Raw genomic sequence first — 13176 nt, 5'->3', positions numbered from 1 at the left:
TGCAGACATGCTGGGTGAGGAGCCGGAGGCTAGGGAGGGAAGAGTTGTTGCCACCCCACTGTGACCATTATGACACCTTTAAAAAGGTGTATCCATCAATGTTTTAAAACACTGAGTCTCCTAGGCCCAAACTTTGGCAAGTTGTTCTATGCAATTTGGCGTGTGTATGTCTGCAAAATCTGTGGGTTGTGAAATCATTTTTGGGGTGCAGATATCAGTATCATTTAGAGCCACAACTATATCTATCTGGAAATAAAGGACATGAAATGGCCAGAAAAGCAAGGGGAGAGGAGAACCCTTCTAATGGACCTTCTAATGGCAAGATTTTTTGGTAACTCAATACAAAGTACTGTATAGTGGCAAGTTTAGTGTGAGCAAAAAAAATTTCAACAGACAATTCTTTAGCAAATTGAGACATTCAGAAAATACAGGCTGCACTTTGGTTGTCTTTTTCTGCAGTGGTGTTGGTAATCACAACTCTTACGCAGACTCTGCTCTTGCTAATGCCATGATGTTGATCATTAAGGGCTGGATTGAAAGTTTTGTATCTGCCTTGTGTCAGAGTAACACTTAGCCCAGGAGAAGCCTAGGGAAGGAATTGTAAAAGCAGCAAAGAATCCTGTAGCACCTTATAGACTAACAGACTTTTTGGAGCATGAGCTTTCATGGGTGAATACTCACTTTGTCAGGAAAGGAATTGTGACTCAGAATGTGACTCTGCTCCTGACAGTGAAATGGTTTACTGCAGCCCTTTTTAGGGGGACAGCTTATTCCCTACTCCTAACCCCTCCCACAGTGATTTAGCTTTGCTGGCTGACATTTTGAGGTGGCGGATCCATTTTCTGTACCCTCCCTCCTACCTGCTGGGGGAGAGGAATGAGGGCCAAGTGTAAAACCTGCTAGGCCCAAGCTACCCTGTGGAGAGCATTAACATGGCAACACAGGGTTCTCCCTTGGACAGCTGTGTTAGGCTGAGTCACAATCTGTTTCTAAGGCTATGTCTACACTACAGCTTTTGTTGGCATAATTTATGTCACTCGAGGGTGAATAAATCACACCCCTGAGCGACATAAGTTACACCGACATAAGTGCTGGCGTGGAAGTGCTATGTCGGCAGACATGGGGGCTGGACTAGTTAATCAGCTGGGAGAGCTCTCTCCCGTCATCTTAGAGAGCCTACATTAGAGAGCTCACAGCAGCTGCACTGCTGTCAACTCTCTAGTGTAGCCATGAGATAAATTATATTTTTTTCCCTCCAGTCAAGCCCCAGAAAGTAGCATCCTCCGTAAAATATGGTACTTTAAAATGTTTGGAAGAGTAGATTTTATGCATATACTGTGTATTTACAGCATTGAATCATTTTAATATTTTCATAATGGCTTAAATGAGTCGATGATATCGTACCAGTACACTTCCAACTTCTCATATCCCTTCATTTGTATGGATCATTTTATTATTTTCAGAAACATGCAATATGATTACAGTCAAAATGGGGGAAAAAATGACATGGTGCAGTTTTAACTGTTACAATGAATTTTATATTCTAACAGTAAGAAGATCAGAGGGGGAGGATGGAAGTTTTGATCAGGACAATAGAAAGGTAATGTCCAGAATGCAGGAAAAACATGCAGGTTGTTAGTGTTTTTCAATGGTACCATTTTAAAAACTTTTTTATTTTTTAGATATTTTATTTTTATTGATCATTATTCTAGTTATTTCATAGCAGCAAATGTGTGTTTGGTCCTTCACAGAGGATATAGAAAGATATTGCACCTCCCCCAAAGTGCTTGCAATCTAAATTCGATAAATGATGGAACAAGTAGGGGAGGCAAAAAGTAGGAAGAATTGAACTAATGCAATAAGTTCATGCATTTACTCAATCCGGACACGTTCGTTGGTGGTTGAGTGGAGATGTTTTTATTCAATTTATTTATTTTAAAGTGAGAAAAAGTAATAAAGTAACATTGATTCACTTGTGGGCATTAATAGTTGAATTTTTAAAAATGCACATGTTCTGAAATGAGGACAGAGTAACAGCAGTAATTAATAGGAAACCCATTCTCAACCAGGTGGATCATGTTAAGTATCTGATACTAGAACTTCTGACAGTCTCATGATGCATTGCACAGGATCTGTCTTCCACTTTTATGACTAAGGGAATGATTGGTACAAAATTACTATAAATAAAAATTGATCAGAGAATTCCCATGTCAGTGAATTTGCAAGAATAAATGCAAAAGTTAAGGTTTGGTTTTGTTCTGTTCAGCTAAAGACCAGTTGGCTGATTCTGAAGGGGGAGATGGACACCAGAACTAATTCTCCAGATTTGGATACTCAGTCACTATCACATGGTCCTGGAACTGACAGAGAACAGCTCCGGCAAATGCAAGACGATGCAACCACCATATATTCAAGTAAGTATTTACTTTACACTGTTAATTGTGGATGTGGGATTGTGGCTTGACTAAGAGAGACAGCCATGCCATAGGCTTCTCTGCACATTTCCATTCTTTGCCTTTGGCCTCCACCCAAACACTCCATATTTGTAAATTGGAATAGCCAGTGGTTCATTGTTTTGAAATGCTGCTCTCACTAGCTATCAGTACTGAAAGTGTTCTCCAAGTTCTCTTCATTTAACTTGACAGGAAGTGCGGGAGTACAGGGACATAGTCATCAAGAATAAAGGAACCTAAATTTTACGTTTAGTACACGAATGACAAAAATGATAGATAACTTTAGAGGAAAATACCTTGGAACGGAAGTTGTCCTAAGAGAGGGTCCCCCCACTATACTGAGATGGAGATACAGGTCGACTAGGGTAAATAATTTGGGGAAGCAGTTTTTCAAAAGCTTTCATCCCACTGCAAAGCATATCTGGCAGCAAAGGTAATGTGCCAGTCAATGGTAATACGATAGCTGGCTCCATCATCTTCGTATTGAGGAAACTATGGCTCAGCTATACAAGAGAGGGAAAAAAGTGATGCAGCAGAATCTGTTACTAGAGTGAACCAAGTGAAAAGAAACAAGTAGTTTGGGATCCTACTGAACCAAAGCAAGGTGATTTCCCTTCTCAAATACCATCAGACATTTCCCACACAGGGAATGTTTCATAAAAGCCCTTTGCACGTGAAGCTGTCTCTGAATGCCACAAACTCCTCACATCCAGAAGCAACTGGGAAAAATGAGCTTAGACTATGCAAATAAATAGTGTAGGCACATGCACCATGAGAAGGCTGACTGATGGGTTGATATGCTGCTTATCTATACATGTTTTGAGATAACAGGCCTTATCTGAAAACCTTATGAGGCAAAAACCTCTCCCATAAAAACGTCTGTAACACACAGTAAACTGTTTTTTAATATACAAGCACCGTACTGTGTCACAGGTTTCTCCATGGGTCTATCATTCTGCTTCCACTCACTCATTTATCTTTTATTTTCTAATATCACACACACAGCTCAGAACCGCAGAAGTCAGAGATAGAAAAGACCCTGTAGGTTATGTGGTCACCTCCCTGCTGATGCAAGTTGTTTCTTGTGTTACATTTTCAGATGTTTTGCCCAGTGTAGTTTTCAGTGTACCCAATGAGGGTTTCCACCACTAATCTTAGAAAACCATTTAACAGCTAAATAGTTCTGGCTTTGAAGGTTTTTTTCCTGATATTCACTCTCTTTTATTTCCTTCCTTTATTTTATCCAGTTACTCTTAGTTCTATCCCCCGTGCTGTCCTAAATAATTCCTTTCCTTCATTCCTTGTTTACACCTTTCAAGTATTTGTAGGCCACCGAGTGCCCCACTGATCACTGCTTAGCTGTTGTCCCTCCCATATGTGGATGAGGAGTAAAGAGAACCTTAGCCCCACCCCTAAACCCAAAGAGTTGGTCAGTGCAATTTAGTCAGCACAGCAAGGGAAATAATGTATGTCAGGTGTAGGTCTTGCACAGATTACTTCCCCCACAGAGCAAGAGGGGACTGCAAGTGGCTCGCTGAATCACAGTCTGGTTCCAGGTCTGCTTCTGGGGCAGAGCAACAATATCCTGCCCATTACAGAAGTCTTGTGGCAAAGCCACAATTGAACTCGGTAATAACTAGACACCATAGTAACGATTGCTCCACCCTAGTTCATTTTTTTTTCTGTCTGATATTAATATTATAGGCTAGGTGTCTAAGTGTCTTAGGCCTTGTATGCCCACTGAGCTCTCTTAGTGGGAGAGATTTTATTCATGGATACCATTTCAGGCATTACCGTGTCAAGTTGAAGAAAAAGCTAGAGGGCATTAAGATGCTGAACTCCCCTTCACCTCCAACCCTTGCATATAGTTTGGAAAGTGCTGAATATCCAAATACCTGTACCTTATCAACTCTATTTGGTTGTGTGTGTGTGTATACCTTTATCTGGAGAGAGGTATATATTTACTGCTAGTAATGGTTATCTCTGTTCTGTACAAAACATTTCTCTCATTCAAAGCTCATGGGCACTTTGGGCACCAATGGTGTATCAGACCACTTCATGTATTGGTGTGATCTATTGTATTCAAGACTCAATCATTATCCTAAGTTTTGTTTAACTTTTCTTGCTTACATAATGTCTGCATAAATATCTTGCTGCTATGTAACTGGGACATACATATGTATATTATGGTAGGTAGATTTAGTACATGGTGTTTATAACATTTCAAAATAACATAGTAGTAACTGAATAGGATTCCTCAGTGAATTTGAACTTTTTTTTTTTGAAGGTTGATTGCTACAAATAGCTCTTCTAAGAAAATCTGTATTGATTTACAAAAACACAGTGTCCATAAATGGTTCGACATAGATTTCTAGTGCATTATACTGCCACTCATTTAACTTGAGAAGTTAAAGGTAATTCAACAGTTACTATTTCCTGAACCACAGACATTCTTGATTTTGGGGTCTGAAATAGTGCAAAAGAAGCTCTACAAATAATTGTTTAACTCACTGGTATTGTACCACTTCCCAGATGATCCTTTGATGCTTAGCTTGTTACTATTATTACTTATTCCTTGTATTGTGATAGCACTTAGAGGCCCCAAAACAGAATCACATAGTTAGAGACGGTCTCTATCCAAAAGAACTAATTTAAGGCAAGATGAAACATACAATTGGAGGTGATAAAAGAAGAACAAGAGTAACCCTGTCAGGAACACATGGTTACGTACACTCGCTGGGCACAGAGTTAGTCAAAAGACAATACTACTATCATGTTTCTTTAGTTTTCAATGTTGTAATAGTTCCCTTTCTTTAGTGACATGCTGGTTACCATGTAGCAGGAAGTACACATTGTGCATATATAAAGCTTTTTTGTCTTGTGGATATATTATTGGACCAGGACTTGGGATATCTGGTTTCTAATCCTGGATCTGCTTCTGGCTTTGAGATCTGTGCTTGAAAAAAAGCTATATAAGAGCTAGATGCTATTATCACTTTTTTGCAGTGTAATGCAGTTGTGCCTTATATTTTCCTCTCAAAAACAGCTGTTTAATATTTTGGCTGTGAAATATACATTAACTTTTTAACTTGTCATCTATAAGTGTAAGTTGTTTCTGTTATTTTTTACCATAATCTTTAATTTTAAAGACCAAAGGCCAGATTTTCGAAAGTATTGAAGTGCCTAAAGATGCAAATGGGCACTTCTGAAAATCCAATTAAGTGCCTATTTGCATTTTTAGACACCTAAATGCCTTTGTAAATCTGGCCCCAATTAGCCTATGGTGAAATGGAGTCTCATCGCGTTTCAGGTTAGCATGAATAGCATGCAAGGAGCCATATCAATTTACAATGAGCTGAATTTTTAAGGACAGATTGTCACATATCAGTCAAGTACTCAAAAACTCGACAAGATACTGCAGAAGCATTTAGCATCTGATGTTTGTGGTTGTTATTAGTATGTTGGCTAGTTCAGTCTAGATTGTTTCATTCAAAGAAGAGCAACCAGGAATAAGGTAGTATTTAATATACCTGAGAACTTCCTATAGAATGAAATGTTGTCTCCTGTAGAAGTCAATGGAAGTTTTCCCATTGACTTTAATTAGGCCAAGATTTCACCCCTGGAAGTTTTCCAAATGGCCACAAGATGTCGCCTGTACTTCACTTCTCTGATTTTCACACACAAAATTCACCACCTTCATCCTGAAATGAATGTTTGTCCTCATTAAGTTTAGGATGTAAAACTCCCAAACTGTTAGAGATTAAAGGAAGTTTGTTAATTCTAAACTGTTTACTTTGCACCAAAGCATTTCCCTTTGGTGCTATAATATTCCACCATTACCTAGGAACATGATGGGAAATTCCGACTGGGAATTTCACAAACCAGAAGAGGCCACCATTAGAAGCAGGAAACCGCATGAGACAAACCTTTGATCCCTTCTGACACTGCAATTCCTGTGTTCCTAAATAATTTGAATGTAGGGCTTTACGCCTTTTCATTATTCCTATTTTAACCTATCCCTTTACATATGCAGTAAAGTCACAATATTTTGGGATAACACTAAGCCATATCAGCCATCTACTCTGTGTCACTGCTCTGCAGGGCAGAGAGGTCACAGGAATTGATCTCCTCAGTAGCGTTCTTCACTGAGGTAACGTTATCGTTTGTATGTGCACTACCTAATGCAATGTGGTCTGGATTCCTGATTGGGGCTCTAGGTGCAACTGCAATACAAAATAGTAGCTAATAATAAATAATGCACTTAGTTCTTTAAGTAGGAACATAGAGTTTGCCATATTGGGTCAGAGAACTGATCCATAGGATTCAATATCCTGTCACTAACAATGGCCAGTACCACTTTCTTCAGAGGAAGGTGCAAGAATCCTCCATAATGGACAATTATAATATAATTTCTTCCTGATCCCATGAATTAGTAGCTAGTTTATACCCTATTTTTTTAAATGAACCCTATCTACTGTGCCTGTGGATTTTCACATTACTCATATAAATGCCTTTATCTTTCTGGCATCCTGCCAAGCTTCTGGCCACAGTGAGATCTTGTGGCAATGAGTTCCACCGATGGTGCATGCACCTTTTTGCTTTTATCATTTTAAAATATTTAGCTTTTCAGTTCCATCGACCATCTCCTCAGTCTCAGGTAATAAGGAAGTATAAATAGGAGTGCCCAGTTTACTTTCTCTTACACCATTCATTGTTTTCTCTACCTTTAGTGTGTCCCCTCTTATTCATCTCCTTTCTAAACATACAGGATTAGATCCTCTGTTTGTGTAAATTGGCAAAGAACTAGTGAAGGAAGCTGTACAGATTTATACCTTCTAAAGATCTGGCTAATCGTTAGACTGATTATTTAAGAAGGAGGTTTGAAAATGGCCGTAGAAAGAGATCCGAGCATCTCTAGCGATGCCAGAGTATCTGGACAATACCCAAAGATCATTTTACGCACAGCTGAAACGCAGTCACCTCAGGGAGAAATGAAATAACTATTTAACAGCACCTAACAACACTAAACACCAATTTAAGACTGGAAACAGAAAATACCTTTTCCCATTGAAACTGCAAAGGAAAAAGCTATTCTTAAACTGGAATTTCACCGGGACCATATTCTTACAAAAGGTGCCAGGAATGCAGGTTGGCAGAACCTCTGAAATAATGGCACATTTATTACCATTCTGGGGTAGCAGCTCAGCAGTGAGTCAGAGAGGTTACCTCTGACTTTGTCCTCAGTACCACTTTCTACCTCACCAAATTGTTCCTCAGAGGTCTTCCCCATCCCCATCTGCGACGCATGCAATCTTCTGAGATCTGGGATGATCCCGACCTGACATGATATGAATTATAGATATGGATATATTTCTCTTTTTAAAAACCTCCCGCAAGACTGAGATGAAGCATACACATCTGTACTGTATCTCAGAGGCTGGGCGATAGCTCTTGCAATTGATTTCTTGTATTCTGTGCTTGTTTTTATTAATTAAATTGTAAAGGTTTTTGCAAAAATCTCTCAATACATATTGTGTCTTTTACAGGATTCCCATATGCCAAATCTGCTTCTCTTCCTGGCTACGGAAAGAACGGATTGCACCAGGTAGGTATTAGTATAGAATGCGTTACACCTGCTAATATTGTACCATAAATACACAGCTTAGTGACCAGGTAGATAATCACAAATAACATACAGCTCTTTAAAGACTTTTGGCTGTCAGCTCTGCCTAACACATTCATATGCCAAGGGAGTTCAGCCATGTGTGTCTTCAGCAAGCAGTCAGCCAGATTGAGCTTTCTCTTTAATTGTGTGTTGCATGAACATTAAGAGTCTTATTTTTCTCCCAAAACAAACACAGATCCAAAAATGTAGTCTGCACATATAAAGAGAACTCAGTAAGTGTTAAATTAATCATTGAGAAAGAAGGACATACATTTAAAGGAAGCTAGCTCTCCTATGTTAGAGAAAAGGGAAAGCAACCTACAGATGGGTTGCATTTCCTGATGTGGGTAATCTGATTTTTTTCCAGTGTTCATATATGTAGGTTTCCTAGATTTTCTTTTTCCTTTTATCAAAAAAGGGGAGGGAGCAGGGGGAGGAGGAGGGAGACAAGCACGGGTATCTAATCATAGTTATTGTAGTCTCTTTGAGGCAGTGACTGTCTTGTTGTTTTGTGTTTGTGCCGCACCTATCACAATGGGGTCCTTATCCATCACAGGACTCCTAGGCACTTAAGTAGGACCTCAGAGTTACGGCCACCAGGGTTACAAACTGAGCAGTCAACCACACACCTCCCTCTCTCCCCATCCCCTCCCGAATACAGTACAGTAATGTGTTAAACATAAAGTACCAAAAAAAAAAGGGAAAGCAGCATTTTTTCTTCCACACAGTAAAGTTTCAAAGCTATATTAAGTCAATGTTCAGTTGTAGGCTTTTGAAAGAACAAGCACAATGTTTTGTTCAGAGTTAAGAATATTTCAGAGTTACGAACAACCTCCATTCCTGAGTTGTTTGTAACTGTAAGGTTGTCCTGTACAGTTGATGATGAGGCTGATGATAGTCATTGCACTATTGTCTCCAAAAGGAAGTTTGGAAACAACTACAGTATGTGATCTAGGCTGTATTTTACTGAAGACAAGAAAATGACCTCCAATTAATCACGGGGAGCAGCAAGAGTGCAAGTGCCATAGCCTGGCTGAAATGTTGAATATATTTGTATGCATTTTTTGAAATGTATGTCCTGTTAATACAAAACGACTAGCAGTCTTGGTGTTGAGCCCAGTCTCTGACACTCTGAATTCAACCTCAAAGAGAACAGTGGAGTTATGCCATGTGCAAGGTCGCACCGGCGTGGGTAGAGCCACATGCTCTTCAAAATAGCATCCCCAGAGGCAGCCCTCGACTAGCTGCCAGCGACTGGCGCTGTAGGCGAACCGTGCTATCGGCATCCCCCACCCCCCAACACCAAGGGCAGATCTAGGCTGAGGTTTTTGGTAAACTGGGAAACATTTTGCCCCTTTTTTCCTTTTAATGTTTTTAAGCTTTTTTTTTTTTAAAACAGAGGCTTAATTATTCTGTTTGTCCATCTATCCAACCAATGTTTCTGAGATCAGATAAAATAAAGAGATGAAATTTTCAGAATAGATTTGTACACAACAGCTAGATGATATTTCAATCCAATTTCAAATAAAAATGCATTAAAAATATTAATTATAATTTTTATTATTACAAATCCAAAATTATCCATTTTGCTATCCTGTTTAACTGCCATTACTACCACATTCAGTACAAAAAGAAATAAGAGAACTCTTCAATGAACTTTAACCTGTATTTACAGAACACTCTGAATAAAAAACACTCTGTGCTCTTAAAACATGACTTTTCTTGCTTTAAGTTTTGAAAATTCAGTCACTAGTTCTTTTGGATCCAATTTTCCAGCTATTTCATGCTCTACTGACATTGTGGCAAGTCCAGCAAGTCTCTCTTGCATCATTGTTGAATGCAGATATGTTTTTATCAATTTTAACTTTGAGAAGCTACATTCCACACTAGCTATGGAAACTGGCAAAGTTAAAAGAATGTGTAGAGCTATAAAGATGTTTGGAAAACTGTCTGTGAGTTTATTTTCACAAACAAACTTCCATATTTCTTCAGGAGTGGAATGTTTCTTAAGACTTCTTGAAAAACCCTGAAGCTCACTACATAAATCTGTAGCATCAATGTCTTTTGAATTTTCATAAGTCAATGGTGACTTTCTGCTCTATATGAATTTCTGGCTATGCGACCTTGATGTATATTTGAATTATATGTCATTAGCATTGCAGCTCTCGCCATTGGCGGATGTGTTTCATTGTGGCTGAGTTATTGCTTATCAAAATTGCAGAGTGGGTCATCTTGACCCTGTGTCGTAAATTTTTTAAAAAATTGCTAAAATATTATTTATTTTGCAGTAGATAAAAGATTTGACATATTAATAAATTCTCAGAAATGTAGAGAAATGAATTATAATTCATATTCCCTCTATATGCACACGGGAATTGAAATAATGACATCTTCATTATTTTATTTGTTTTTCTTATTTATTTATTTTTTTAAATTTGATTTTTTTTTTCCCCTCAAATGTGGTGCCCCATTTAACTTGCACAATAGGCGACTGCCTAGTTCGCCTATGTGAACGGGCCGCCCCTGGGCATCGCCATGCGATTCTGGACAAAACCACATCGGTTTTGTCTCAGTACCAGATGAGGAATAAACCACACAAAAATAGGACACTCTGGTTTAAAACCGGACAAATGGCCTAAATATAAGAACATTAGAATGGCCATATTGAGTGACACCTATGGTCCATCTAGCCCAGGGGTAGGCAACCTATGGCACGTGTGCCGAAGGTTGCATGCGAGCTGATTTTCAGCGGCACTCACACAGCCTAAGTTCTGGCCACTAGTCTGGCGGCTCTGCATTTTAATTTAATTTTAAATGAAGCTTCTTAAACATTTTAAAAACTTTATTTACTTTACATACAACAATAGTTTAGTTATATATTACAGACTTATAGAAAGAGACCTAAAAACATTAAAATGTATTACTGGCACGCAAAACCTTAAATTAGAGTGAATAAATTAAGACTCAGCACATCACTTCTGAAAGGTTCCCGACCCCTGATCTAGCCCAAAGGTCCTGAGACTATGGGGCGTACCCCCTGGATAGATGCAGAGGAATGTTCAGGAGTATGGCTGAGCCTTCGCTCCTGGGTCCGCCCACAGCTGTGGTCCCAGCCTCAGTCCCCTTCCCCATAACTGTGTCCTTCCCTCGAGCTGCAGCCCCGCCCCCCGGGATGAGGGGGCAAGACCCTGAAAAGTTTGGGTCTATCCCCGATATCATGTCTTCTGACAGTGGCCAGTGTCAGCTGCTTCCGGGGGAATGAACAGAATGGCAATTTTGAGAGATCCATCCCCTGTCGTCCAGTCCCAGCTTCTGACAGCCAGAGGTTTAGGGAAATCTGTAGCATGGAGTTGCATCTCTGTCCATCTTGGCTAATAGACATTGACAGACCGTTCCTCCAGGAACTTATCTAATTCTTTTTTGAACCCAATGGTACTTTTGACTTTCATAACATCCCCTGGCAGTGAGTTCCACAGGTTGACTTTGTGTTGCATGAAGAAGTATTTCCTTCTGTTTGGTTTAAACATGGTGCTGATAATTTCTTTGGGTGAGCCCTAGTTCTTGTGGTATCTGAAAGGATAAATAACACTTCCCTATTCACTTACTCCATACCATTCATGGTTTTACAGACCTCTATTAATTCCTCCCCTTAGTCATCTCTTTCCTAAGATCAGCAGTCACAGGCTTTTTAATCTCTCCCCATATGGAGGCTGTTCCATACTCCCAATCATTTTGTTGTCCTTCTCTGTACTTTTCCCAATTCAAATATATCTGTTTTGAGATGGGGTGACCAGAACCGTATGCTGTAGTCAAGGTGTGAGCGTACCATGATTTTTTAAAGTGGCATTATGATATTTTCTGTTTCATTTGTTACCATTCCTAATGGTTCCTAACATTCTGTTAGCTGTTGACTTCCACTGCACACTGAGTGGACATTTCAAAGAACAATCCATAATGACCCCAAGATCTTTCTTGAGTGGTAACAGCTAATTTAGACTCAATAATTGTATATGCATAGTTAGGATTACTTTTTCCAATGTGCATTATTTTGCACTTCTCAGCATTGAATTTCAAGTGCCATTTCATTGCCCAGTCACCCAGTTTCATGAGATCCTTTTGTAACTCTTTGCAGTCAGCTTTGGACTTAACTGTCTGGAGTAATTTTGTATCATTTGCAAATTTTGCCATCTCACTATTTGCCTCCTTTTAAAAATCATTTATGAATATGTTGAACAGCACGTGTCCTGTACTGATCCTTGGTGGATCCCACTATTTACATCTCTCCATTGTGAAAACCATTTATTCTTACCTTTCGTTTCCTATCTTTTAACCAGTTACTGGTCCATGAGAGGACCTTCCCTCTTATTCCATGCCTGCTTACTTTGCTTAATAGCTTTTGGTAAGGGACCTTGTCAAATGCTTCCTGAAATTCCAAGTACATTATATCCACTGAATCATCCTTGTCCACATGCTTATTGTCTCCCTCTAAGAATTCTAATAAGTTGATGAGGCATGATTTCTCTTTACAAAAACCATGTTCACTGTTTCCCAAAATGTCATGCTTATCTATGTATCTGGTAGTTCTGTTCTTTCCTATAACTTCATCCAGTCTGCCTACTCCTAAAGTTAGGTTTACCGGCCTGTAATTGCCAGGATCGCCTCTGGAGCCTTTTTTAAAATCAGCATTATATTAGCTACCCTCCAGTCATCTGGTATAAAGGCTGATTTGGAAGGGACCCCAAAATGTCATCTATCCCCCTGCCTTCACTAGCAGGACCAAGTACTGATTTTGCCCCAGATCCCTAAGTGGCCCCCTCAAGGGCTGAACTCACCACACTGGGTTTAGCAGGCCAATGCTCAAACCACTGAGCTATAAGCTCCTTGAGAACTCTTAGGTGAATACCATCTGGTCCTGGTGACTTATTACTGTTTCATTTATCAATGTATTCCGAAACCACCTCTATTGACACCTCAATTTGGGACAGTTCCTCAGATCTGTCACTGAAAAAGAATGGCACATCCTGTACAGAGAAGGCCGATACAAATAATTAATTTAGC

General features: G+C 39.4%; 1 protein-coding gene across 7 annotated transcripts in view; it reads left to right on the top strand.

Moving 5' to 3' along the window:
- The window catches only part of ABLIM2 (actin binding LIM protein family member 2), a 237860-nt gene that overhangs the window by 200908 nt on the left and 23776 nt on the right, over nucleotides 1-13176 (top strand). For all 7 annotated transcript variants that reach the window (XM_050947634.1, XM_050947636.1, XM_050947633.1 and 4 more), the window contains 3 exons: nucleotides 1551-1600; nucleotides 2267-2414; nucleotides 8000-8058. In XM_050947634.1, coding sequence (XP_050803591.1) covers nucleotides 1551-1600; nucleotides 2267-2414; nucleotides 8000-8058 — 257 coding nt within the window. The remainder of the gene's footprint in view (nucleotides 1-1550; nucleotides 1601-2266; nucleotides 2415-7999; nucleotides 8059-13176) is intronic.

Source organism: Gopherus flavomarginatus, chromosome 3, assembly GCF_025201925.1.
Source record: "Gopherus flavomarginatus isolate rGopFla2 chromosome 3, rGopFla2.mat.asm, whole genome shotgun sequence".
Classification (NCBI taxonomy): domain Eukaryota; kingdom Metazoa; phylum Chordata; order Testudines; family Testudinidae; genus Gopherus; species Gopherus flavomarginatus.
Note: the sequence above shows the minus strand (reverse complement) of the source record. Positions and strands in the feature narration are given on the sequence as shown.